Source organism: Chroicocephalus ridibundus, chromosome 13, assembly GCF_963924245.1.
Source record: "Chroicocephalus ridibundus chromosome 13, bChrRid1.1, whole genome shotgun sequence".
Lineage (NCBI taxonomy): Eukaryota > Metazoa > Chordata > Aves > Charadriiformes > Laridae > Chroicocephalus > Chroicocephalus ridibundus.
Window position 1 is genome coordinate 4,219,291 of NC_086296.1, and position 27,322 is coordinate 4,246,612.

General features: G+C 46.2%; 3 protein-coding genes across 6 annotated transcripts in view; 2 read left to right on the forward strand and 1 right to left on the reverse strand.

Annotated features, from left to right (window-relative positions):
- Nucleotides 1–13,781, forward strand: part of HECTD4 (HECT domain E3 ubiquitin protein ligase 4) — a 77,097-nt gene extending 63,316 nt beyond the window's left edge. For all 4 annotated transcript variants that reach the window (XM_063350953.1, XM_063350955.1, XM_063350954.1 and 1 more), the window contains exons 64-76: nucleotides 68–219; nucleotides 435–541; nucleotides 1,419–1,542; nucleotides 2,343–2,533; nucleotides 3,161–3,307; nucleotides 4,474–4,593; nucleotides 4,737–4,892; nucleotides 6,797–6,900; nucleotides 7,859–8,080; nucleotides 8,535–8,701; nucleotides 9,183–9,378; nucleotides 10,162–10,384; nucleotides 10,834–13,781. In XM_063350953.1, the coding sequence (XP_063207023.1) occupies nucleotides 68–219; nucleotides 435–541; nucleotides 1,419–1,542; nucleotides 2,343–2,533; nucleotides 3,161–3,307; nucleotides 4,474–4,593; nucleotides 4,737–4,892; nucleotides 6,797–6,900; nucleotides 7,859–8,080; nucleotides 8,535–8,701; nucleotides 9,183–9,378; nucleotides 10,162–10,384; nucleotides 10,834–10,970 (2,046 nt within the window). In that variant the 3' untranslated portion in view covers nucleotides 10,971–13,781. The remainder of the gene's footprint in view (nucleotides 1–67; nucleotides 220–434; nucleotides 542–1,418; nucleotides 1,543–2,342; nucleotides 2,534–3,160; nucleotides 3,308–4,473; nucleotides 4,594–4,736; nucleotides 4,893–6,796; nucleotides 6,901–7,858; nucleotides 8,081–8,534; nucleotides 8,702–9,182; nucleotides 9,379–10,161; nucleotides 10,385–10,833) is intronic.
- Nucleotides 13,782–14,532: 751 nt separating this feature from the next.
- Nucleotides 14,533–25,187, reverse strand: TRAFD1 (TRAF-type zinc finger domain containing 1). The gene is made up of 11 exons (XM_063350958.1): nucleotides 25,020–25,187; nucleotides 23,195–23,330; nucleotides 23,068–23,121; nucleotides 21,611–21,884; nucleotides 19,851–20,120; nucleotides 19,060–19,133; nucleotides 18,651–18,866; nucleotides 16,704–16,830; nucleotides 16,144–16,450; nucleotides 15,494–15,566; nucleotides 14,533–15,293 (listed from the first exon to the last, which is right to left on the reverse strand). The coding sequence occupies exons 1-11, from the start codon at nucleotides 25,064–25,066 to the stop codon at nucleotides 15,249–15,251; spliced, it is 1,623 nt and encodes a 540-aa protein (XP_063207028.1). The 5' UTR covers nucleotides 25,067–25,187; the 3' UTR covers nucleotides 14,533–15,248.
- Nucleotides 25,188–25,413: 226 nt separating this feature from the next.
- The window catches only part of NAA25 (N-alpha-acetyltransferase 25, NatB auxiliary subunit), a 32,519-nt gene continuing 30,610 nt past the window's right edge, over nucleotides 25,414–27,322 (forward strand). The window contains exon 1 of the mRNA XM_063350957.1: nucleotides 25,414–25,498. Coding sequence (XP_063207027.1) covers nucleotides 25,441–25,498 — 58 coding nt within the window. The 5' untranslated portion in view covers nucleotides 25,414–25,440. The remainder of the gene's footprint in view (nucleotides 25,499–27,322) is intronic.

Genomic DNA, 27,322 nt, shown 5'->3' on the forward strand with positions numbered 1-27,322 from the left:
ACTATTTACAGCATCTTTTTGTGTAACTTCAAAGCACTGGGTAATTATTCACTTTCTGTGTTGCAAGATTTTAAGGAAATACGGTGTGCCCAAGCCGAAATTTGACAAGAGCAAGTACAACAAAGCGGGCAAAGAACAGCATCCAGTGAAAGTTGTGAGCACCAAGCGCCCGGTTACAAAACCACCTACAAAGGAAAAGTCTATGCTCAATAGTGTCAGGTTGGTGTCTTCAGCCTTGTGACAGTTGTAAAACATTTGATTTCTCTTTAACAATCTAGATTTTTTTTTTTATTCCACGCCTCCTCCCATATTTCCGTGTGCTGATTGGAAGAGGGAAATGCAACTTCGATATTATAAAAGTCCCTCAAGGAATGTCTTGGTTTCTTGAACAGACAAAAGAAAACTTTAATCCTAACATTCACTTTGTCCCTTAGCCGAACAGCCTTAAGTGAGAAAAAACCTACTGTAAAGCCAAAATCTCCTGAGAAGAGCAAACCTGAAGAGAAGGACCCTGAAAAGTCCCCCACAAAGAAACAGGAAGGTAGTAACTGTATAGAATTTTTCTATAGTATTACGTCATAGAAAAGAAATATGTTTTTTTTTATATTGGCATGCTTACATGATGCCTTGATAGATTTGGTTGACTTTGTTTTTAATGAAGCTAACTTAACTTTTTTAAATAGTGATTTAAAATGCTGCTTTTATTTGTATATCTGTAAATCTGGACTCATCAATGTAAGTGAGAGCAAACTGTGTTCATGCAATTCACGCAACAGTGTGCGCAGGCCACGTGAATACCTGGGGTAGAGAACTGGCTTCCTAAGAGGTATAGTTTCAAGGCTTTTTCTTGTACAGTGGGAGGTTCATGGGGTTGAACTAGATGGTTTTAAATTGTTTCTGAACTTTTATAGGAAAATTGCTAAGTTACAAGAGGAAAATAGGATGAAAGAGAAGCTTCAGATGCCTCATAACTAGTCTCCCCACGGAGGAGACAGCACAGCCATGCTATAACAGAGCTTAGTTCCAGGGTCTTGCTTGATATTTCTTTTTCTAGTCAGGTGGAAGAGTGAATAGACATGAGCTTGGACTCTGTTCTTCACTGTAGGAAATGCCAGATTAGCTCAGAAGAGGGGAATCCAGCATTCAGCCGAGTCTGGATCCTTAAGACCTGGTTAGATACATTGGTGGAGCTATTCCAGAGGGCAGCTGGGGGATTTGCATCCTTGAGAGGAAAGAATGAGTCCAGATTGGACCTGAATAGCATTACGTTTAGAACTACTCAAGAAATGAGCCATGGTGGGATGTGAACCAGGAGAAAGCTGGCAGGGAGCCACCTCGTACACCAGCCGTTTTCCTGTGTGGTGTGTAGACTTCTTAGTAAGTCCTTAACTATTTGATGGTCGTATCTTTGCTGCCAGTTCCTGAGGAGAAGTATTTGACGCTGGATGGATTTCACAGATTTGTGGTTGACCGATCTAAACAGGATATCCGTAGTGTGTGGAGAGCTATTCTGTCCTGTGGATATGATCTACATTTTGAAAGGTAAATTTTGCAGATCTCTTTGTAAAGGTGATACTGATTGATTGTGCTCACTTTAAAGAAAAAAACTTGATCCCAAGTGTTCCTGCTCCAAGTAGCTTTAACCAGTGTATTAGTAACGTGCAAACTTCTACCTATGGCTGCAAGGCCTGTAGACAAAACTGTTGATTATTTTCTTAAAAAGTGCTTTAAAAGAGTCGCTATGCTGTCAAAATGCAGGTTCCTGACTTTCTTGTACATAGCATAGCTGACAAAATTATGTGCCGTACTGTCCTTTGTAGCTTCCAGGCTGTATAATAAACTGGCCTGACGAGAATTGTAGATCCATCTGGTTGTCTCTGGTTTAATCCCACAACAGCTTTCTATTCTGCGCGCTGGGTGTTTGTTTATACTGGCAGTACTATTCCTGAGTCAGTAGTAATGTAGAAGAGGGAGCAGTTACTTCCTTGTTAATATAGTACAGGAAGAAAGTCCCTTAAATGAATCCTCCATATTTCCCTGTGTCAAGCCACAAGCTAATTGCCACATCTCCTTCCCCTGTATCTGCTTCGGAGTGTAAAGAAGACGGTGCAGTAAGATTAATAGGACAGTTCCTTTTTTCTTATTACTTAATAATAGTGAGGCAAGGTAAGGGATAAATCAGTTTTTATTCTCAAACTGGAATTTTTGTAATGAAACAGCTCTGCTTAAGAAAAGGGGAACGAAGTAGAACAAGCTCAACATGCTCTTAGTAAGCAGTATTTGCTCTTAGTAAGCAGTATTGCACTTGGGTTTCAACAGGTTCTATGCCTTTTCCGTTTCAGGTGTGCCTGCATTGATGCAAGACATGCTCAAAAAGCGTCCCGGAAATGGACACTGGAAATGGATGTAGCCCTTGTCCAGTACATCAACAGGCTTTGTCGTCACCTTGCAATTACACCAGCACGACTCCATCCCCACGAAGTTTATTTGGATCCAGCTGATGCAGCAGATCCCAGAATTTCCTGTTTGTTGAGTATGTATAGATTGTTTGCATAGAGGCTTGCTTGAGTGGAGGAGCTGGGTCGGGCTCCTGAACAACCTGGCTGTCTCCCGGGTAGTTGGGACATTGTTTTGGAGGTTGCAAATTGGAGCCTCTGTGGGCCGAGCACTGTGTCTAGGTCTTCTCTCTCCTTGGGTGTGCTTGGGCACCACAGTGCCTTTGGCAGGGTTGTTAGAAAGGCACTGCAACTGTTCTCCGCTCTCCAAGCGTACTTCCTAGATCAGGCTGGAGCAGGCAGATATCCGGTGAGTTTAGCTTGCAGGGTGAAGGGAGGTTGGATTTCAGTTCTGGACCTAGGCTGGCTTCAGTCACCTAAATCCTGTTCTAAGCACTAAGTTCCTTTAAGAGGATCTTCAGATAATGCAAATTCAGTGATAATGAAAGATACTGGACTTGGACACCCAGGGACTCGAGATCCAGTAAGGAACATCACAGATCTCGGATGTTCTTGCATCTTCAGCCCTCTTGATGTACAGAGATCAGGAGGGACTGCTTTAGAAGGAAGCTTCTGTGGTTCCTGGCCTGAATCTGCTGGGAAGATAGACTTTGCAGTAGGTAGGGAATCTCTTTCTCTCTCTGACTGGATGTTTCCCACCTCAGATGTTCCTGTTGAAAGTCTACGCCTACGGTTTGCACTGCTTCAGTCTCTCAATACAACGTTGGAGACCTTCTTCTTGCCACTGGTGGAGCTTCGGCAGACAGAGATGTACACTAATAGTATTGCTGCATTACTGCAAGAGGCCAAAGGTCAGCGTCTTGGGGAACATGGTTGTGGCCTGAGAGGGTGCACCCTGCAACACACTCAATTTCTTAGCATATTTCGCAGAAGATTTTAGTGCGTGTATACGTGTGACAGAAAGGAGAACATGGAGGGGAGAGGGGAAGCGAGATAGTGAGTGGTTTCAGTGTGCTAACATAGGCTTATTGGCTTCATTCTCCACCCGATGAGCTGGCATACGGTCTCTCTGAGGTGGCAGCCAAAACCTGGCTTTAACCCAAGGGCACTTCTCAGTGAGGGAGTTGTGGTTTTTTTCTTGGCTTGTTTTTTAAAGGCGAGGGGGATTATTCCTGCAAGTAGTTAATAGACACTGTGCACCTCTCTTGACCATGGAGGGAGCTGGCCCATCTTTTCTGTCTGTGGGTGTTCAAATGCACCTTTATCTTTTCAGGGGTATCCGTAAATTAAAATTCTTTGTTAGTCAACAAGCAGCAGGTCAGGTGAAAGTTCCAAGACATGTTGGCATCCTCATTGTCCTTGAAGTTGTAGAATTAGAGAGATCAAGAAAATACTTATCGTGCATCAGCATTTAAAATAGTTTTTACAAGCCTTTGTTAGACAACAAACAAAACCAAGATTTAGGTCATTATGTTTCCCAAACTTGTGTCCTTCTGAAGAAGGAGAAGATAGAAAAGTCACCAAAGGTGTCTGTGTGTGAGTAGGCTTTTGGATTTCCTAGCTAAAAAAAAGATAAATCCACCACCTAAACCCAGTGTGGAGAAGGGAGGAATGTTCAGATTTTGTCTCTTATAGAGCCCGTATTTATGGTGCAATGTGACAGCCCTATTTTTTTATCATGTTTTCTTGCTTCTAGGATTACTGTCAAAACATCTCAGATTTCTGAAAGCTATTTGGCAAAGTGTTTCTGATTTACAGAGATTCTGGTGGAGTTGCTAGGATCTATTTATGTAACATTAGAATTGTGTTCATCACTGTTCTAACCCAGTGTGCTTCTTCCAGTAAACATTAGAAACAATACTTAAAAAAAAAAAAGAAAAAGGTGGATTAGCCATATTTTAGCTACCTAATGAAGATGATGAAATTATTACTCTACCGTTGTCCGTTAGAGAATTTCAGAAAATAGGGTTGTAGAAGGATAGATTAACTACGCTGAAATATGTGTGTGTTTATTTAGGTTTAATCTTTTATGACACAAAAGTGACTGTCATGAACAGAGTGCTGAATGCCACTGTCCAAAGAACTGCTGATCACGCAGCCCCAGAAATCACCCTGGATCCCCTGGAAATAGTTGGAGGTACAGGACACACTGATCCTTTTCAAAATTCACTTTAATCCGTTGCAACTAGTCAGATCTGTTTTAACCAAGCTCAGATGCTTATTAATGCAAAATACTCTGAGTATGGGGATTTTATTCTTTTTTCATTTGCTTTTAAATAGGGGAGATCCGTTCTTCAGAGAACTCCTATTTCTGTCAGGCAGCAAGACAGCTGGCCTGCGTGCCCTCCTCGCAGCTCTGTGTTAAACTTGCCAGTGGTGGAGACCCTACGTATGCGTTCAACATCCGCTTCACGGGGGAGGAGGTTCATGGCACAAGTAAGTCGGGATTACGGAGTTACCAGCGGGGGGGACCTCGGGTACAGTTGTGAGAGCTTACTCCAGCTGGAGTCCAAGTTCTCACCACGATGTGGCTGCTGCTAACTGTAAGGAGCAGCGTTACCTCTGTGGTGTTTGTAGTCCTGCAGGTGGAAGAGAATGAAGGTTCCAAGAATTAAGCAAGCCAGATAGTTAATTTTCACATTGTAGGTAATACAGCAGGAAGTATGAGTGCCTGAGCATGCGACTTTCTTACCTAGAACAAGTAAATACAGCTATAATAAGTTGTTTGAAGCATGGGGAGAGCATTTAGTAAGAATGTCACTTGAGGTTGTTTTGATGCTCAGCCATGGTAAACTCAGACTGTGCTGATAACAAAGACTTTTAATTTTTTAAGTTTGTTCTTATTAGTAATGAGCTGGGTAAATGCTACAGTGGTTTTTATTGATAAAGTGATGCGCAATTGCACAGCCAATAGATTAAGATAGTAGTATAGGATACATTATCAAACGTAGTTGTCAAGGAATGTGCGAGTGTTAACAATTAAAAATGGTCATGCCCAAGCAAGGGGTTTTTGAGAATTGTTTTCAACTTGACATCAGAAGCACAAACTCCAGCTTGTCCCAGCCAAGCTGAAGAGATAGTGAGTATGGTAAGGGCTTTGTTGCCTTAAAAACTGTCCCTAATTTTTGCAGTAAACAGTATCAAAATTGCATCTTCCTCACTTTTGAGAGGAGCGTACAGTATTTCTTGTAATCATTTTAATAACTTTCATGTGACTCGTTAAAAGAATAAGCCTCAGAAAGGAATAGACATTTAACTGCCCTGACTTCACCTAACCAGTACAGACAGACTGCTCGGGACACAGGAGTGCCACTTTTCACCAGAAAGCGTTAAGCGATAATCTTACTTTATTAAACAAGAGCATTATGCCTTCTCTTGATGCTATATTTTAATTTGTGTGGTTTCATTTTGTAAGATCTTCTTTATGTGGCCGCAGTCCAGCCCCATTGGGTGTTTAGTTTCTTTGGGGGTGCTGGCTCCCGTGGGTGGTGCCTGGGGTCACGTACGCCAGGAAGAGACTGGACTTAAGTAAGAGCCGGGAAAAATCTTACTTTGCAGGTCTGTTGAATAATTGATAGGGCATCAAGGCAAATATCAACTGCGTGTCAAAGAAGAGAATTGATTGCTGCTGTCTAAACGAATGCAGTCTGTGCTGGTCGGAATAGGTCCTTTTTGGAGATTCATGGGGTTATGTGGAGTTAGAGCAGAAAAGCCCAAAGTGCACTTCTCGTCTTGCCTACGAGTGTCATCCATCAAATCGCGTAAAGGAAAATTCTTGTAAGGGTGCACCTATTAGCTGAACAAAGGGCTCCTTGATGCCTTCTCTCAAGGGGAATTCCTTTCTTTTTGAGGTCTGCGGTGGTTATTGACGGTATCTATAAAGAGATAAATGTTATGGCCACAGCTCAGCATCTGTAGTGATTTTTGAGGCATTGTCTCACTGCTTTTGGCTGTGGAAACGGCCTGTTGTTACGAAGACAGCACCATTCATCTTCTAATCAAGTAACGAATTCCATTTGCAAGCCAACTGGTGTAACAAGTGTTTGTGCTAGTCTTACCCATAGAGTGATGGAAGACAAAGCAGCACTTAGGAATTCAGCAGGCAGCAACTCAGTGACTTATTTTTTGCATGTAATTTAACTACTTAAATGTGAACTCGCATGTAAATAGTATCTGGCATCTACCCCACCCTTGTTTAAGCCGCGTCTCTGTGCAGTCGGGTGAAGTGTGTACTCCAAGGCTCGAAATGCGATTTCAAGGAGAACGACAAATTCTGGATGAGAAGGCAGTGGTAACCGGCCTCAGAGGGCATTTCATTGTTGTGCCCCTCTCTTTTTCAGGTGGATCCTTCCGTCACTTCCTTTGGCAAGTTTGTAAAGAGTTACAGAGCTCCTCGCTCTCCCTTCTCCTGTTGTGCCCGAGCTCTGCAGTGAATAAGAATAAGGTGTGATATCTCAATGCAAGAAACGAAGTTGCTTTTCTCGTGTTGAATGCATGTGTTTGAGCAGGAGTAGGACACAGTCAGTTAGCGCTCCAGAGAGAAGCTTCAGCCCAACAGCCCCTGTTAGCACATCTCACCAGAGAGGTCTCGCGTGCCTGATAAAACTGAAAATGCCTGTTGATGAATCCCCTGTTGCACTTCAAGTGGCACTACAGGTACTCGACGAAGTAGCCAAGTAGTCAAAACGGCAAAATACAGCAGAACTAAGACTCCTGGTCAAAGTTCACTCCGAGTGAATGTGGTGCAGTTGTCTCATTTAGAGATTGTCAGTCCCAAACTAGTGAAGTCATTCTGCTGGTATTACTCAAGGAGTGTCACCAGGAGAGTCAGTTGCGTTGATAGTAGAATAAGACGCACCATCCATGCTATTTAGTGCGTGTTTAGCGTCCTCCTATTTTGTGCAGTAGATCTATTATAGAAACAAGATAAAGCTTATGGCCCAAAGGATTTACAGCAGTTGAGGTAGTTCCTTCCTAGCAATGTCCACAAGGTAGGAAGACAGCTCATTTCCTTCAAGACCAGCTACGTAGCAAACCTGACTTTGCATATCCAGACTGTATTTCAGAAACATCCCACAACTTGCAAGGTTTAGATATCGAACTGGTAACACAAATACGAAAAGTCTTGTGAATGCTGATTAACAGAGCTTGTAAAAGCAGGGGCTCGTAAGGAAACCGCCTTAATGGTGTTGCTTTTGATCATTAGGATAATGTGATAGAACATCGGTGCATATTATACAGACTCCATGCCACACTTGAGCCAATCCTTTTGTAGCCAACTAATCAGTATTCGTCATGTTCAAGTCGGTATTTGCACAAGCCTGTTAATTTGTGGACCTGCAGCGTGTGCATCAGTCGTTAAATACTGGTTTGTGTGCTCTGTTCTGTTTTTTCTTCTGAAGGGGAAGTACATTTTGACGCCGAGCCCTATAACCTATGCAGAGGAGCAGTTATTCCATTTCTTTGGGCAGCTCTTGGGTATTGCAATTCGGGCGGATGTTCCTCTGCCGCTTGACCTCCTGCCCTCCTTCTGGAAGACGCTGGTAGGAGAACCACTGGATCCGGACGTTGATCTCCAGGAAGCTGACATCCTCACCTACAACTACGTCAAAAAATTTGAAAATGTAAGTAACTTTTTTCTTTTCCCTCCTGCTTTTTTTTTTTTTCAGGGTAACCCCCATAAGCACACGGTTCTAATAGCTGCTCGCTTCGCTGCCTGCCCTACGCGGTGGTGGCTGGCTTCGCTGCTGGCAGATGTTCGTGTGAGCAGGGTCGTGAAGTGTCTTGACTCATCTTACGGGTGCAGGACTCTACCTCCTGATGGCTTGGAAAAGCTGCTGAGTCTCTTCTGCTGCCAGGCACAGTGGAATTAAGGGTTCTGAAATGTTTACTGGAACTTGGCAGTACTAAACCAGAAAATAACCCGCCAAAGCAATTACCGGCTTTCGCTGTCTGTGCTGTCTCCAGATGATATAACGAGCGTGCTCTGTACACTGTGGTGATACCTTTAGCGAGTCACAAGAATAGCGTGCTGCGAACATGGTGGTCATCAGGTACTATTCTTGTGTTTCGTGACAGATAAACGATGAGACAGAACTGGAAGCTCTGTGTGCAGAAATTGCTTCTCAGCATCTGGCAACAGAGAGCCCCGACTGTCCCAACAAGCCGTGCTGCAAATTCACCTACCTGACCATGACGGGGGAGGAGGTGGAGCTCTGTCCCAGGGGCAGGCACATCCCGGTGGGGTAAGCAACAGCTTTCTTGGCAGGATGTTGCACTGGGTTACATGGGGAAGAAGCGTCTCTGGAATAACTTTCCAAGCACCGGGCTCTCCAGTGATGCTTTTGTAACAAGCTGAAGGCTGGAACGATCTGGGAAAGCTTTACATTTGTTGGCAGGAGCTTGGAATCACTCATGCTATTTACTGCCCCTTGTTCTGTAAGAAAGAGACAGCGGAGGAGTAGCGCTCATCAGCTGCTCGCTGCCTTCAGTAAACACCCACAGGTAGGAGGCGTGAGAGAGATGGACAAGCATGAGGGAGGGAGAGGAAGCTCAGGAAAGTGGAATTAAATTGTGAAGCATCAGAATGCAAATAGCTTAGTGCTCACTCTTGATTGTTCAAAAGTGGAATCTCCCCATGAATACCTCCTGTATGTAACGGTCAGGGTTGGGGAAAGAAGGTTCTTACGCGCTCTCCTTTCTCGTCCTGAATCTCTGTCCTTGCAGATGGGAGAACAAGGACGTGTACGCAACAGCGATCCGGAGCTTGAGGATGCGTGAGCTGCAGACTCCGGAGTGCATGACTGCAGTGCGTGCTGGGCTTGGGTCGATCATTCCCCTCCAGCTTCTGACTACGCTGACCCCTCTAGAGATGGAGCTGAGGACATGTGGGCTTCCATACATTAACCTGGAGTTTCTCAAGGTGTGAAGAACTGCAGCTGCTTTGGCAAAACTCACCCCTCTGACACATGGCGGAGAGGAGCCTCCCACGTGGAAGGTGTTAGGGGAGAACCTTCTGCTTGCGATACAGCCAGGACAATCCGTAGGGAGCACTGGCCCCAAGGAAACTTAAGATTTCACTGGGTTGAGGAAATTCTAGGAGTGGGGCTTGTTCCAGAGAGGAATAATGAATTTACTTTTTAACATGACATTTTAAATCTATCTCCATTTTATTGATATTTATTTAATATTTGCCACTTGAGCTAAGGGCTGAAAGAGCCACCACCCCTATTTTGAATTGCAAATAACTTCTGAAGATCTGAAGTTTATCTGTAACAGGCATCTTCTGCTCCTAAATGCTTTAATCTCATTACCATAAGAATTATGCCGTAAGAAGAACTGTTCTCTTGTGTCAGAAGTTGTAGAATATTCTCAGCCATGGGTGTTAGTGTTGTTTTGTGTTTTCCTTAAACAGCAGCAGTGCTGAACGGCCCCAGCCCTGCATATTGCACAAAACAGCAGTGTACAGTACCCGCACTGCGGGGGAAACACCGAGACAGCCCTGTTACAGAAGCTCATCGGCTGAAAAGATACAGACCCACGCGTATTAACACTCTGCCATGGCTGAATTTCCTAATGATTTTGAAAAGGCAGGAGAACTGGGGAGAGAGGTGTAATTACCCTCCCCTTCTGTCCTCTAAGTGGGGAAGATTTACGACGGGGGAGGAAAGCAGCGGTGGACACCCGGCTTTCTTTTCTCTCCTAGGCACACACCATGTACCAGGTGGGGCTGATGGAGACCGATCAGCACATCGAGTTTTTCTGGAGCGCATTGGAGATGTTCACGCAGGAGGAGCTCTGCAAGTTCATAAAGTTCGCCTGTAACCAGGAGCGGATCCCCTTCACCTGTCCTTGCAAAGACGGGGGCCCTGACACCGCCCACGTCCCGCCGTACCCCATGAAAATAGCCCCCCCCGACGGAGCTGCAGGTATGTTCCCCCTCTGTCTGCTACGGCAAAGAAAAGCAGCTCTGCTCGAGCTTTCAGTTCCCCTGGTTTTTAACTTGAACGTGTATTTAATGCAGGAGGAACGACAAAGGAGAGGCAGGTAGTTATGGCTGTAAATAAGAAGCGAGCAGACCTTGTTTCAAACCATGTAAAAATTAAGACTTAAAATGAACTTTAAGTATTTAAAACATTACCCTCTAGAGACAAAAAGAATCTTCGTATAATATTTGTCTCGTATGCTTTTAAAACGATTGACTATCAGAAAAATACAGGCCTGAGGAGCGACTGGGAAGCACAGCAGTATCTAAGCTTCAGGAGACACAGGCGGGAATCTCTTTACTTTGATGCTTCTTGGTGAGGAGACGCTTCTGGAGAATGAGGTGAAAGGCGGAGGGTGTGTTCAAGCCCCATCTGGCGCTTCTTCCCCGCAGGTTCTCCAGACTCGCGGTACATCCGCGTGGAAACGTGCATGTTCATGATCAAGCTTCCCCAGTACTCCTCGCTGGACATCATGCTGGAAAAGCTCCGCTACGCCATCCACTACCGGGAGGATCCGCTCAGCGGCTGAGCTGGGCGACGGGGACGCCGAGAGGGGACCGGATTGTTCGGTGACTCTGCTAACGATGGAAACCCTTCAACTCACATAACAATACCTCCTGTAACACTGTGTGACGAGCTGGAGGTTAATTTATTTTCTGAACTTTTGTTCCCGTTACAATAATTACTGGAAGACTTACATTTTGTATTTGTAGACTTTGTGGTGGACTGGTTCTTTTGCTGCCTTGTTTGTGGAATATTTGTAGGATAGTTTAGTAAAGACCAGTTTGTGTATAATTTAATTTTGAAAAACCTTTAAACATGTACATTTCTAATTTTGTAATTTAGAACGGTATTACCCATGCGAACACAACAAAAAGAGCGGGCGTTGGGAGTTCGGGAGCACTCGGAGGTGAAGGCTCGTAGCTCGCTCTCCCCTGGAACGTTTTTGAGTACAAAAATGGAAGGAATTGTGTGCGGGGAGGGAATCGCCGCCAGGCACCCGCAGGACCAGAGCGTGCTGCCTCGTCGGGCGCAGGCAGGGATCGTGCAGGATTTCTAGCGCTTGCTTGAGTCTTGGAGCAGGAGATACGCTGCCAAACTGCATGTTTACGTTTCCACCATTTTCTTGTAACTTTTTAAACTAGAAGCAAGCACACAGGGAGCCGCCACCGTTCATTTGGGGTTTCAGCTCGACACTTTTGATCAGGAAGATTTATAACTGAAAGAACAGTGAAAGGGCCGTAATTCACTTGGGTTCTTGCCCTAGATGTTCTTGAATGTCTGCTTTGCTTAGTAACAAAATAATTTATTGTAATTAAAATGTTAGCGGAAACAAAATGGCTTCTCTCTGTATGGTGTAAGATACCACAGTTCAAGCTTCTCATCTGTGACTGTATCCTAGTTCCGAACAAGCTTTCAGAATACTCAGCGTGTGATTGAACACCTGTAACTCGTTTTTGTACTCAAAAATGATCTTTGATCTAAGAGCAAAAATTATCCTGGAAATGTGACACCCGAGAGGAGGATGAGGTGGGGGGAAGGCGCAAAGTTACGCCTCTGAAGATAAAGCTTCTGTTGTCTACAGAAAGACAATAGCAGACTACGGAGAGAGCGCAATCCTCCAGGTTTAACTTTTGTACGTTGTGAAATGCGTTCTGGGGTGGTTCCCGAATGACACGTCACCGCGTTGTATCTTCCTTTACTCGTATGAAAGCGGTTGCCCTGCAGCGGGGGCGTTTGAAAATACGGCGATGCTGCATTCATCGCTCGGAACCCGGCACGAGCGAGAGTCCCCTGCGTTGCGTGCTGAAGAACCCGAGGGAACACGCCGAGGTCGCTGCTGTGCTGCTCGGCTCGGCACGATCTGTGAGGGAAGGGCCATACTGAGCTACAGCTCGTTACTTTCCTTCCTGCGTGCTCAGCGCACGTCAGCCGCACGAGGGGTCTGCGATGGTGTGCGTGTTACTGTACTTGAAGGTTGGTGTCTCTTTTGAGAAGACGGCATACGCTAATTTGGCTTGTCTCCGTGTAATGGGAATTGCAAAAGCTGTATTTATTGTATATTATTGTGAATATTGGGAACGATGAGTGTGTGGTACGTGGAAGATAAAATGTGAGTAAGAGAGAAAAGCCTAACCAAGTGTGTATATTCTTGTTCTTCTGTGAGCGAATGGGAAAACGTGTGCGCAACAGCTGTAGAGGTAGTTGTTGGCATTCAGAGTCTCCAAATCCCGTGGTTAGGAAAGCCGTGTTCCCCTTCCCTTGCGTATCGCCCTTTCAAAGGAACAGATCCATCTGGGAAGAATATTTACTCGACTCTTGTCCGTCTCCTGGTAGAAGCGTGGGTGGAGCTGAGAGACCACGGGGAGAAAGCGCAAACACAGCTGGAGGTCACCAAGACCGAGGGGAAAACGAAGCGGAAGGAATGGCTCGGTGCCGGTTCGTTCCCAAACAGATGCCACAAGGAAACGTGAGGAATTTCGTGGCAGAACGGTTGTTGCTGGCAATGCTCTGTTTGGGGTTTCTGCCTGGCCATGGGATGGGGGGTTTGTGTTGGGTTTAAATGGCCCGTTCTGAGCCCTTGGTGCTTTGGGTGGAGTCGCGGCGCGGTCGTGTCTCTCGCTGGCCGGGGCCGGGGGCTCGGTGGCCGGCTGCTTCCAGGGCTCCCACTACAGCTGTGAGCACAAACTGCTGCTAATGTCTGTCTGCTCCTTCCAGAGAGCGCGGCCCGGTGGAGCCTATCTGCATCCTGGCCCTGAGAAGCGTGCTGTAAAGTGACTTGACACGTATTTATTACAATTAATTATTTATGATTACAAATAACAAACTTTTAGTCAATACTGTTTACACCTTGCTGTGTAAAAGAAGCTTCTTATACAGGAAAAAATGTCACACCAATAAATAACCTTCACTGGCTTTGGTTTTCTTCTGGAGAATGGTATGAGCCCTGCAAGAGAATGAGTTGTGGTGGGGGTTTTTTGGCTTTTTTGTGTTGGTTGGGGTTTTTTTCACGTTATTAAGAAGGAAGTGCTGCAGTGGTTTAACTGTAGCTCAAATGGCCTTTTAATTAAAGCTTTTCTAATCATCATCACTTCCTCGTGCTTTAAATGAACTTGACATTGTCTGTAATAGGCTTGTTTGTCAAAGCAAAGATTGGTTTGTGATTTTTTTTTTTTTAAAAAGATATATATTCATTCAGAATGTAAAATTATACTAAACAATGGCAAAACTCTGGAGCTGGGTGTTAGTTCTAGCTTGGTGTGTGTCCATCTTGGTTCCGTACACAGCATTAACCTGTCAAGTGCTCTTGGCCATACCGTGTACACTTGCATAAAGGAGATTCTCAACATCCCGTCAGCCGTTCTGTGTCCTTATTTGGGGCTGGAAAGAACTTGAAAAAAAAATTCCCGTGTTGCTGAGAGGGTTGGAACGGCTAGAAATGAAGTTGCAGGGTCTCGGCTTTAAAATCCCACTTTTATGGGTTGATACACTATAGTTTGTATTTACTTGGCCCAGAAACATAAATATTTTGTACAAAAGGGAAAGCAAGCACAAGGACTGCTAATATTTAAGGGAGAAAGGGCATTATGAAGAATAATGCAGGCTAAGCCACTGAGGGCGGTTGTTAGGGTGTTAGGTCGTTAGGCGGTCGTTATTTTCCCTACTAATGATCTCTGAAGGAGGCCTCCTGCTCCCCTTCCCAACCAGCCACGATTCCCTGCTCTTGCCCGAGCTGCTTTCCCCAGAAATGCCAGCCCAAGGCTGGTTGCCACCTGTTTTTAAATACCTTTATTCTGCTGTTCTTGTACAAATAAATGCTTACAGTTGGTGGAAGCCTCTGTAAAATGTCTTTATTTTAAACCCAAAAGCTCCCTTCAGCCCTCTCTGCTCTTCCGTGCTGCGGCAGAGCCGAGGCCTCCAGCAGCAGCCTTGCCCTAGAAGGGTGACTGGCTAATTATCCCTGCTAATACCATCTGCTGTACCCAGTTAATTAGGCTGATGCCCACAGTCATTATCTAAGAGCTGCCTGTTCCAGCTTTTGCATTACCAGCTCCCAAAGCACAAGGGATGCTCACGGCTCTCATAGAGCAAATTAACAAAGATCTAATGCGGGTAATAACAGCAGACCACAAATTAAGGGAGCCCCCTGCCCCTGACTCTGAAGGGGCCAGCGCGAGGGTGGGGTGGTAGATGTACCCTCAGAGAGCATCTGTCGCCCCACGTCACTTCATGTAACAGATTTTTACTGCACATCAGTTTGGGACATCATTAGATAAATTTTATTACAAGGAATTTAAAAAGCCTGGACTAATACTGCATTAAAAAGCATTTAACAGGCGAGCCACGGGCTCAGGGCTTATCCACTGACAACGATAATCCCCCATCTGCGTCCTGGGCAAGGCTGGGAACACCCGGTGACGAGCAGCTCAAGGTGCAGCTCCCCCCAGGGACACGCGGCATCGCCCCGGTGAGACACACCACGTACGTCAAACACGTCCCTGTCACCGGCTGTCACAAAGAGCCGGTACAGAAAGAACCCAGGTGGTGCCCGAGGCAGAAGCGTATTTGCTGTCTTGGGATGTCGCTAGCAGAGATCACAGAAGTAAAAACCTGTAGTATACTCTCACACGTTAAAAATACATAAATGTGTAGATAGAGAATGATCACTGCCTATAAAAAGTTGAATTCATAGAAAGTTTTCAATGCCATGGAGATACTGATCAGAGTGCAAGGGAATTCCTGTAAGTACTAGAGTGCAGAGTAATAGTGCGTAGAGTGCTCAACATGGTTTTTTCGAAGCGGTGGATCACTTTTCCTCCGGATAATCCGATGCTGGGCTCTGGGCTTTTGCCTAAAGGGAAGGGGAAGAAGTAGTAAAAGTGCTGTTTTCAAAGAGTGCTTGATGAAAACCTCCCTGGAGCAGGAAGGACTGTTAAAACAGGCTCATCATCCTGGCAAACCCGAGGGGTAACAGCCAGCACTGCCCTTTCCAAAACAGAGGTGCCTGGTCCCCCCCTGACAGAGCGAAGCCCCGTTGCTCTCCTGCCCTACCTTTGTGCTCCTGCGCCTGAAGCCGATGGGAACGTCCGACATCCCGTGGCTCCTTCCTCCTGCGTTGCTGGCACTGTAGAAGAACAGGGACACTGTCAGAGGAAGCAACGTACCGATGTCAGTGCTCTTCCTGCTGAACAAACCTGGGTCCTTCCCACCAGGGAGACTCCAGAAGGTCGAGGAAAAGCCCCTCCGTCTTCTCCTGAAACCTGACCCAGTTATTTTCATAGCAGAACCAGATCCCGTGTAAAGAGCAAAGAGAAAAGCTGAGATGAGAGCGCTCCAATGGACAGATAACAAGGCATTACCCTACATGTTTTCCCAGTGACCATTTTGTCCCTTCTATTTTGATACAAAAGCCTAAGTTTGCCGTTTGAAAGCAGCAGCCAAATTAAGTTGAGTGAAACCCTTTCAGCCCCAGGCAAATAGGAGGGAATCCAGAGCTGCACCATAAGGAAACGAGGCAGAGGGCTGGAATGGATGTGTCACTGCCGCTGCTGTTGGGTTGCTGCCATCTGACGATCAGAACGCGCCAGGCCAAAGGCTGCGCCCCCCCTTCCAGCAGAGCAAAACCCCTGCGGTGCCCCTGCTCCCTTACGCTTCAGGGCAGCCCCAGTGCAGCTGCTGGAAACGGAAGAGAAAGGTGTTACCTTGGTTGGGTCGGAGAAGTTCTCGAGAAGCTGGATGTGAAGGCTTCTGAATGGAAGTTCTGGGTAGGTCTCCCACGTGGCGTTGTCCCAGCTGCAGATTCACTGGTACCTCTGTTCTTCGGTCTCCCCTCACTGCCAGTCACCTTCCTGGGCTTCCCTCTCACATCGGGACCATCGCTGGCTCTGGCTGAAGAGGACAATGGCGCGTTCCTGGCATTTGCCGTATTATTCAGTGACTTGGTCCCTCCTGCAGGACAGCTGAGCCTCTGCTGCCCAAAGGCCTCTATGCACTGAGGAGAAACATCTCCTGCGAGGACAAGAATACAGTGCTTAATAGGGATGGTAACTGCAGCATGGGGCTTCGTAACCAAGATCTTTGAGGATATCGAATTTCAGTGATGTAATCTTTTTTCCAAAAACTAGACCAACGGTAGAGGATGGAAGATTTTTAAATTTCAGAGACAGGACAGGGTAACAGCATCTATTCAGCTTGGAACATGCACGGTGTTCCAGCAAATGTAAAGGAAAAGAGCGTGTGAAAATCTGCGCTTTGCCCGCACCTTGATGCCTGATTCGTCTCCGAGCCAGCTCTGGCGAGTCTCGTCTCTCTCTGTTGGCTTGCGGAGGCAGCAGCTGCTGGGGTGGAGAGGCGGCTGCTGGGCTGGCCGGGCGCAGGTCGCAATGGTGCTAAAGCAAAACATAGGTTTGAGTGTTGAAATGACAGCTCATACGAACTTACTCCTGTAAAAAGACTGCAGAGCATCACCCCTCAGCCAGGTTCGGGTTAGCAGGAAACTGTGTTTAGGAAGAGGCAGGTATTGGCTTGTCGACGCTCCCATTGTCAAGAGAACAATCGGGAGCCACCGCAGGGCCCAAGCAGAAATGGAAGTGGCAGCGTGAGCCAGCGCTGCTGACCAGACCCAGCCTGTACCTGGGGCCTCGCTGCCACCCAGCCGACAGCCAGACGCTCCCTCCTTCAGCATCTCACGCCCAAAAACCCGCCTGCACAGCCAGGCCCGAGCACGGGGAAAGCAGCCCCGGAGTTCTGTCACTGTAATTCTGATCAAGTTCCTGATACCGACCTGGTATCGTGTCATCAAAAAACCAAATCCAAGGACACAAATCAAGTTAAAAGTGATTTCCAAGTCATGCTGCCCACAGAAGTGCCCCTGATGGCTATCCTGGTTATAAAGTCATGTTTTTCTGCAAGTTAATTACATCAAGAAACAAACAAGATGACAGAAACCGACAGGATACAAAATAAAAATACAAACTAGAAAGGAGAACATTTGTTTCCTTTGGTAGATGCCAGGAACGCTACCTGGAACGCAAAACTTTAAATACAGGGTGTCCTTTTCGTGGTTTGCAAACAAACTATATTGTTGCAACTCAGCTCCTGTCACTAATTCTTAACAAGTCCTGATTATTGTACACAAACTTCACCAAAAATAGTAGAAGCTGGTAGATAAAGCAGTCTTAGCGTTCTGCGTTTCCAAAATAGTTAGACAGGGTGAGGGGAAAAAAGAAAAGTCTTCCAACAGCCAACTGTAATAGGAAGCGGATGGGACTTCTCCTTAGTGTCAAGCATAACTATTTGGCAAAGGATAAGCTACGGAATTTTATCAGATCTCATTTCTATTAATACTGATTTTACTGTCACCTAGGAGAGGAAAGGCCCAGAAAAAGAAACAAACAAAATACAGCTTCACTAGTTTGTTAGTTGGGACGTAAGAACTGTTAACTTCCCCATTCTTTCAGCCATGAAACAGAAAATGAGCGAGCTCAGCGTTTTCATAACTCGTCTGTAACAGCAGCAAATTCCAGAGGACCATCTCTTCCACACACGCACCGCTCCCCAGATCCGCTCTCGAGGCGCGCAGGAGCAGTACAGCACCAAGCGGTCGAGCTGGTGTCCGCCCTGCGTTCTGAAAGCAGGAACAGCTTCAGCAGTACCACGACCTGGTGTTCGCTCAATAGCGGCAGCGTCAGACAGTGATGTGTAGAAGAACGGGAATACCCTGGTGAGCCCTCTGCAGCACCTGACACTTCATAAACCCACCACTTCCCCCTTAGGCCAAGGCCGCGATACATTCGTGCTCTTACCCTTCCTCTCTCTTTACATCTACCCTCTGAGACATTCCTCCCTCTCCCAGATTTGTAGTCCGAGCTGTCTGCTTCCCCTCTTACAGAGGTCATACGCTTGTGTTCCTCTCCCACCTTAGCTGTGATTCATACATCCTGGTTTCAACATAACTTTTATGTGTAAGTCAAACACTTATATTGTGCAATTTCAGGGCCTTTTGTTTAGCTTTTGTTACAAGGGCTTTCAAAAACAATGGTTATTTTTCAGTAAGAGCCACAACATTTCAGGTGGGACCTGAGAGGTTTTGTTTGGGAAGATCTGACACAGAGGACAGTGACTTGGATTCCTGAAACGTGCCACAACAAGCGGCTGCAGGATCTTGAACAACTGGATGCGATACAACAGGTCAAGTTCTGGTTCGTACCTGATGATGAAAGACTGTCTCCTCTTCTAGCTGGATGCCACAAAATTCACATGGGATCATGATGTCTCCTTCTGCCTGGACACCTTGGGGCTGAGATGAAGAGAGAGACCTACAGCTTTTGGACCCCATAGCACGCAGACCACCGTATTCTCGTGGATTTGGAGAAGAACTTCTTTTACTGAATGAGGCAAAGGCACTTGCTGGGTTACAACCTGTCTGTTATGCAAGAAACATGGAAAAATTAGCTGTCCTGTTGAGCGCAGATGGACTTCAGAAACCATGCTCTGCAAAGGCAAAATTGCTAGAGCTCTCAGTATCACTGAGCGGAGACCGCACCCTTGTTCAGTCCCGGTAGCACAAAAAAGTCTTTACTGCACCCCCCCTAGATAATGCAATAGAAGTACTAAACCTGGTGAAGAATCAGATCTTCAGCAGGGTAGAGCTCCTCACAAAATTCACACGGCAACATGGTGACCTCGTCGCCTGCAAAGTAAGTAACGGTTACATCCTCTCCCACAGAGAAGTCTGGTGCAGTTGGATCGACTCATCTGCAAAATTCCTAAGCACCAGCCCCCCGTTCCGCGCCACAGGACAGCAACCAGAGCAAACGCTCCGGAAACAGTTACCCTAGCCCCACTTGCCGAATTTCTCGTAAGCAAAATCACATCACCCAGAGTGAGAGCAATGTTTTGGGGTCAAAGATATATCCAATGGGCTGGTCAGAAAGTCTATTCCTGCCTTCAATAAATCCTTTAGTACCACTTCTCCTTTCAAAATAAGCTGGCTCTTCAGGTCTCCCCCAGATCCTCCCGTCCTGTTTACTTCAAGAAGAAAGTTGTTACAAAGCTCCCAGCACAGACAAATGTCAGACACTCACTATAGCTTTTATTTCTTCTTCCCTTGCTGTCTTGCTTTAGTAATACCTCTTCAAAAGAAACGATTTTAAACTAACATTGCTAAGTTTTGAGGGAGCAGAAGATAACATTTCAGAAAGGAAGGAAAAACGGTACTGACGAAGAGTGTAATCTCCTGTGTATCAATTACCTAAAAGTGATTTAGAGGGAGTCTCAGAGAGACACACTTTGACATTTAAAAATACCTAGATAAACTTTGACATTCCCAATCCAAGAATCCTTTTTCCTTCTCCCTTCCCTCAAGCTTTGAGGAAAAAAACCCAACCACAACAGAGTTTATACTTACTTTTCAAGTGGTTAGATGTGCTAAAAGACAGTAAGGAGTCATAGGAGAAGACATTTGACTTGTCTGGTCCATTAAGACAGGCCAATGGCACAGACTCTTTGGTGTAGTAATTTTCCCAGAAGTCACTGGGAATCTCAGCTGCGGTCTTGTTGTGAGGATTATTCTCATTTTGTAGGCTAAGAGCCAACACGTAGTCTAAATCGGCGTTCCACTCTTCGTAAAGTGAAGAATGAGTGTTTTCATTTCTCACCAACTGCTCCAGTTCGTTCTCTTCAAAAAAAAAAAAAAAATCATAAATTTGAGATACATTAAACCCGCAACAAGCAGCTCACCTCTGCTCAACCATGAGGGTTTCACACGTGGACATCAGGACACTCATGGGTGGAGGTCAGCATTTCAAAGCATAGAAGGACACCTGTATCGAATTCAGGAGGAAGAAGGAAAATAGCCATCCTATTTTTGTTTTTAACAAGAAAAAAGGAAAAAAAAAAAAAGAAGAAAGTTGTTCCTCTTACTCCAAAACCTTGAACTTAAGCTTCTTGGGAGCTTTACAAAGTCACTGAGGAACCTTCTGTGACCTACGCTGTGAACAAGTTCCAATTAAAATACTGTAATATTGGCCCTTTTACAAGGCTGAAATATTTCAGCTTTGTTTTTTCAGTATATCAATGGAAAACAAATTCCTTTTAATGATATTCCATTTGACAAGAATGGGAATTATACAAGTACAGGAGAAAACCATGAATTGTTTTCTGGTAGGAGAGCTACACTGAAAAGAAAACCAGGGCTCCAGAACGGCGCCCGAAACTCAGCTGATGGTGCCTGAAGACAGGCTAAGTGCTCCTCACCCGTGCTGGCCTATTTCAAATCTCTTGGGTAGTTCACTTTTACTGATTACACGAGAATTTTAAACAAATCTTACACGTGCATAAAAATACTATTTGTGAACACTCTTTGGAAGTTACAGCTCTCCAGATTATTCAGCTTTATTAACTAAGGCCTGAAGTTATTTCTATGAGCCAGGCAGCCTTCAGCAGCAAAGACTGTAATTTAATATTCTGCAGTGTTAAATCCTCTGAGTAGCCCCCAGCAAAAAGCAGAGCACAGATTCATCCGAGAGCTCATGGAAAGGCTATGTCTTAAGTGTGACATGACCCCTGCATGTGGAGGTAAGAGATCAGAGGCTTAGGAAAGAGCAGAGGCATTGATAACGGCCTCAGCTATGTCCAAACAGGATGCTACTGCAGAAATGCGCAGCACTCCATAGGCGAACCCACACCCAGATCCTACCTACCCTTCTACTTAGAGAGGAATGCAGATGCTAAACAAAAATGGACAGAATTTGCAGTGAGCAAACAACTCCTATTTCATTTTTAAGCTAGATGCTTTGAGAGAAAGGAACCGGCAGTGAACCGGGCTTTCACACCAGGTACCTCAGCAATCCTGTATTTAGCCGGCTTATACCTTGGCAGTTCTATTCCATGGCAATACAGTCCCACTTTACAGTGCCTCTGGAGCTTTCATTATTCACTATTTTCACGTAAAGCAATTATAAAACCTTATACTTGGATCAGCTGCCAAATGTCAAATTAGAAGCCAATTATTACTCTTCTCTGCACCTTGCCTCGATTTTGATTTCTTTGTGCTGCTGAAACATTTCTTCTCTTAATGTCCTTAAAGTGTTTTGTCTCCTACGCAGCTGATACAAATCTACTTTTCTAGCACCCTGGGCATTCTCCACAAAGGCCCAGCAGAGTTACCTGATCTCAGCCGGTTTCTAATGTCTCGAAGGGCATGGAGATCTGCATCCTCATCCTCAAAGCGAGGTGCTGTTCTGCTTCCCCTCGCTTGTTTCACCTCTTGCCCACAGACTTGAGGATGCTCTTTCAGATCTTTCATCATGATGTTACGACCGCACCCACCACATCTCTCAGTCCTAGCTCCGCAGTAGATTTCATGGTCCTGGAGCTTGCTGAAAGCGAGCTGTAAGTCACAGTACTGGCAGAGGGCAGGACGCAGAGGACAGGCTGACGCCTGAAAAAAAGAAAGAGGGATTATTCTTCACATATGGAAGACAGAGGCAAAGGTGGAGGGAGGTTCTCGGTTTGCTTAAGAGTTGAGACGTCTATTGTTTCTTTAGACAGATCCAGAGCTACGCTGAAGAATAGCCTGCAATAAGATACTACGTGAGAAATGTAAGAACAATGTGTTGTATAACCTGTGTAGTCAGAAACATGCCAGCTGAAGCACTCTGAATACTCAAAATGTTTTTTTTTTTAAATCTGTAACACCTGGACAACAGATTCACGTAGTGCTTTTTGAAGTTAGCTTTTAGATATGGTCTTGACATCCAGTACTAATCGCATTTTGTTTGAGTACGTGTTAGTGCGCGTTCTATTAGGGAATAGATTTGCAGCACAATTACTACTCAACAAGAATTGTTTGCATGTGTTCTTTACCCTACACTGAATGACAGGTAAGTCATTCAAAAGGGGTTAAACATAGGTGAAATACATGTTGTAATTGCAGATGCTGCAATAATACATCATTGTTTGCTTGCTTCACTAACAAGACTAAAAGCGCTACACACAAACGTGCAGGATAAACTACTTCCAGTGTTTTGAACCGGACCTATCTTCAAAGAAAATCCTTTTTTCCTCTGCAATAAGCAGAATTAGGTGGCCCTTCCAGAGCTGTCTTTAAATGAGCCCATGGGAAGGGAAGGTACTGACATTTATGACAAGATTGCCTGTGACAGCAGCCAACTGGGTTCAGAAACTCAGAAAATCCCACTGTGCCCTATTTTAGTTTATTTTACAAGCCATTTATAAAGTCTGTTTGGATATGATGAGTTATTAAAACACACAGCAGAGTCAGAAACGTGTAATGTTAAAGGAATGAAAAAAAGTCAAGTTAATCATATAATGTACTTTTGAAATAGCGTACCATTTTTCATCTTAATTGCTATTAAGGGCAAAATCAGCAATTATCACAGATACCCCTTTGACATGAAGACTTGAGCAGGCTCCACCACTTAACAGCAGTTTCCAACCACCTTCTCTCAGAGAGTGTGAATTTCGAAAGCATGGTTCAATAAAAAGGAGGCGTAAATCACAGGTTGGAATACAGATCTCGGCTGACAGAAAGGCTCCAGAATCAGTGCTTGGAAACGCCACAGAGTACCTTCCAAGCATCTAATAATATAAAGTCCACCAACCTCATGATCCTTCAAGAGACTTCTTTCTATCTTCATCCTACACTTGCAGGTAACCTACAATAAACAGACCTCGTTAGATTCATTGCCACAGAAGTCAGCAATTTTCGAGGAGAAATTTGTTTCTCACCTGCCCGTGTTCAGATTCCATGTGGTTCTTCATTTCAGACTTTGGGATTGATTCACTGCAGTAGCGACATACTTCAATATTTCTGCTACAGTGGATTTCATGCATGATGAAATTAGCAACGGGAATATCCTTTGTGCTATGGGAAAGTCACAGAGGTTACTTTTCAGAAAATACACTGACAACAATTTCAAGCAGTTCTTCGTAACAAAAAAAATCCTAAGAAAGCTTTCTATGAATTCATGGTTTAGAGAACTGAAAGACAAGCCCAACTAGGCCTCCATGTTCCTTTATAGTTGGGATATTAATGTATATAGCACACAAAGGTCACAGTTTTCAAACTGCATTAAGATAAAATCGAGGTGGATTTATCTCCCTATATGAAAGACAAATTTTGCAACATAAACAAGTTATCACCAGGTTCAAGTTAATAAACTAATCTGAGAAGATAAAAGTTTCTTCCTGAAAATATCTTGGCTATGAGAGGTCAAACAGTGCTCTGCTTGCAAAAAATAAATAACAGATCCTGGCAGGCCAGCTCTGTTCAGGGACTGACAGCAGTAACCATATTACTTTGTAGCCAAAATCCCCCATCACCTCATTTCTAAGATACTTGTTTTCCTTTTTTGAGGAGGATTGTCAGGCTCACAAACACAAAAGGTGCAAAAAGAACTGAGGCACCAGGAGCTTAGCCCTTATTCCTGCCTCAAACAGGTAGCGTCATTTCTAGATGGATGTATCATTGCCCCCCTGCACGCAAGAAATCAGCCTTCAAAACACCAAAATTAGCATTATAACCTATTGCTTAGTGCAAAAACACTACAGCTGTTCAGTTTTCTCCCCTGCCAGGTCCCCAGCAGCCAACAGTCTGCAAAGCAACAAAGTTCAACAGCGGTGTCTAAACTGCCCATACTGACTGCTTGCAAACAAACTAGGATGGTACAAGAAACTGTTTGGATTCCAGTGTCTCCTTGAGAGAAAAAAAAAAAAAAAAAAAAAAGTTAATTTCTTTAGTTGCTTGTATTCAAGGTGCAACTTCTGAGCTTACACCATCATTGGAAAACGTAGTATCAACACTGGAGCTTCTAAAGAAAGAGACCTGTTATCAAAGAGAAACAAGTGCCGCAACAATATGTGCCTATTGATTCTATTTTTATATCTCTGCTTCTGAGCCACGCAGCTGCTAAAGAAAAACTTGCGATCATATACTTCACGTCTACCTCACTGAAAATCAATTCAATATCTCTTTCTCTGGAGATATTCAAACCCTGCCTGGACGCGTTCCTGTCCAACCTGCTCTGGGTGACCCTGTTTTGGCAGGGGGGGTTGGACGAGATGGTCTCCAGAGGTCCCTTCCAACCCCTGCCAATCTGGGATTCATTTCTATTTGAATACTTTGGTTTCTGTCTAGTTAAGTCAGAAACTTGAGTAATGGTTGGGGAAATTACTTTATAAGACATTAATGCATGGTAAAACCAAAACCCAAACATTTCTAAAAAGATAGTAATTTGCACCTTCCAGTATTTAATAGCGTTTCAAGGGAATATAGAATCATAGAATGGTTTGGGTTGGAAGGACCTTAAAGGCCACCCAGTGGCACCCCCTGCCCTGGGCAGGGACACCTCCCACCAGCCCAGGTTGCTCCAAGCCCCGTCCAACCTGGCCTTGAACCCCTCCAGGGATGAGGCAGCCACAGCTTCTCTGGGCAACCTGTTCCGTGCCTCACCACGCTCAGGGTGTTGACTCATTTAATCCCTGACCCCGCCTGCCCTCGGGAGCGGCACCGCCGCCGAGCCGCCCCCGCCCAGCGCTCGGTTTCGTTTCTTACCAGTTCCCGCAGAGCCGGGTCTCCTCCCCGGTGACTGCAATGGCCATGGTGTTGCCCGGGGTTGGTGGACCGGCAATCGCTTTCCCTCGGCCCCTGGGGACACCGGCACGTCCCCGCGGGGAGCGGACCTCCGGGCTCCCTCCGGGCGGGGGCCGGGGGCGCGGCGGGCGGGCGGCCGCTCCCTGCGCTGCGCCGGGGGCGAGGGCGGGGGGCACCCGCGCCTCGGGGGGGAGGAGGCACCGCCGGCAGCGGGAGGGGACGGACCCAGCCCGGAGAAAGCGAAGCGCCGGCCCCGCTGCCCCGACACCCGGCGATCGCAGCACCGGGCCCGGCCCCGCCCCGCGCTTCCTACCGGCCCCTTCACCCCCGCCCCCGGGCCGGCCCGGCCGGCGGCTGCGCACTGCGGTTCTGCGCTCTCATCATGGCGGCGCGGGGCCATGTGCAGGACCCCAACGACCGGCGCCTGCGGCCCATCTACGGTACGGACCCCACCGACCCCCGGCCCCGCTCTCCCGGCCCGGCGGGGTTACCCCGTCCCACCCGGCGGCGCCCGGAGACGGCGCGGAGGGGCCCGCCGCAGGAGCCAAGCAGCCAGCCCTGGCCGGGCCGGGCCGCCCGGCGGGCCCCGGCGGCGGGGGAGCCGGGGCAGCCCTCTCCGGGGGTGAGGGGGAGCGCGGCCCCGAGCCCGGCCGTCCCCCCCGGGGGAGGCTCTCAGCCTCCCGCGGCCCCGTCCTTCCTCCCGCGGCGGCCGGCGGAGCCCAGACCCGGCTCCCGCCCGCCCGGGGCTGGAAGCGGGAGTTTGGCCGGGTCCGGGGGGACCCGGGCTCCGTCCCCGCCCGGCAGCGGGTGCTTTTCGCCGAGCTTTCTCCCCTCCGCTGCCGGGCCGGGGGTCTCCCCGCTCGGGAACCCCCCACCCGTGTCTGGAGGAGGCGTGGGGGGGATCAGGGCCCGCTCACGAGGGTTGGGGTGGTGGGGGAGCAATGTTGTGTGTCTCTCGGTCATGGTAACTTCGGTCGGTGTCTATTTTCTGCTGCAGAGAAGCTGGAAACGGATTAATTCATGAAAGGAACAAGAGCAATTACGGGAACCTTAAAGTTGTCTGTTGAGGTGTTGTGGCACAGACTAATTAGGGTGTTGCAAAAATTAATTGGGAGACAAGAGTGAAGTAGTTGGAATGAGACGGTCTTTTCAAGAAACTTCTTGTATTAAGCAGTCCCCAAATATTTCCAAGGGTATTACATGCAGTTGGGATTGCTTAAGAGATTGCAGACAAGCTTGTCTCTGTTTATGCAAATATAGAGAAAGAGAAAAGAAAAGTGCTTCCCCAGGCTACGGTATCGTTTCTTCCCGAAAACTGAAGATTGGGGAGAGATTTTGGAGGATGTTCTCAGCTTTTTCAATGCCAGGATAAAAAAATCTCTCCCTACAAAGATGCGGTGAGCTGCCCTCATTTGGGGATGGAGGGACATGCTTTGGGAATGTCCTGTGGCGCTTGGGCAGGGAGGACAGTGCGGTATAGACTGGCATCCATGATGGGTTCCAGAGAAATGGAGGAAAATAGTTTTGTTTGATTAAAAATGTAAACACACAGCTGTCTTAAAGTTCATTGCATAATTATGTGCAGCTGTGCAGCTTGTCTTTATGTAACAATTTTAAGTTTTTTTCCTTCATTTTCTGTGCGTGCTCTAATTGGCATTTTTATTTACGTGCAATATTTGTGTTATAACCTGTGTAACATCTCAGATGTTCTTAAAAGAAAAAGCTTGGTAAATTCAGCCAATACAAAAGTAGATGATGTTTGAGGTGTATTTCACTGTGTTCATTTCAGAGAGTATAGCTATTAGGGAGAGCGCTTTAAAATTGCTTTCTGCTAGTTCTAGAAAGGATTATCTGCAGTGCAAGATTTGAATTGGGGCTGTGGTGCTGCAGAACCAGAAATAAAGTGTACATCGTTAAAGAGGTAAATACACAACTTCATAAAAGTCATAAACTGGAGATGTGCAGCAGGAGGTCAGAGGTCTGATTCTTGACTTAAAACAGTGCTTTCCAGTTCGCACTGTGTGCCCTGGTTACTCGGGGTTCCTTGACAGCCAGGTTTATCTTTCATCTTGGTGTGTTCTCCCTTCACCTGAAGGTTCACGTGTTGCATTTCCAGCCACCGAACATCTCCACCTACAGACTTGCAACTAATGTAGGCTTAAGTTTATTTTCCTTTAGCTTGAATTCCTTTGGAAGTTGCCAGCTACTTTGGCTTCCAACAAACCTACTTGTTGTTAGCAAAATACAATCTTTTTATTCTGCTG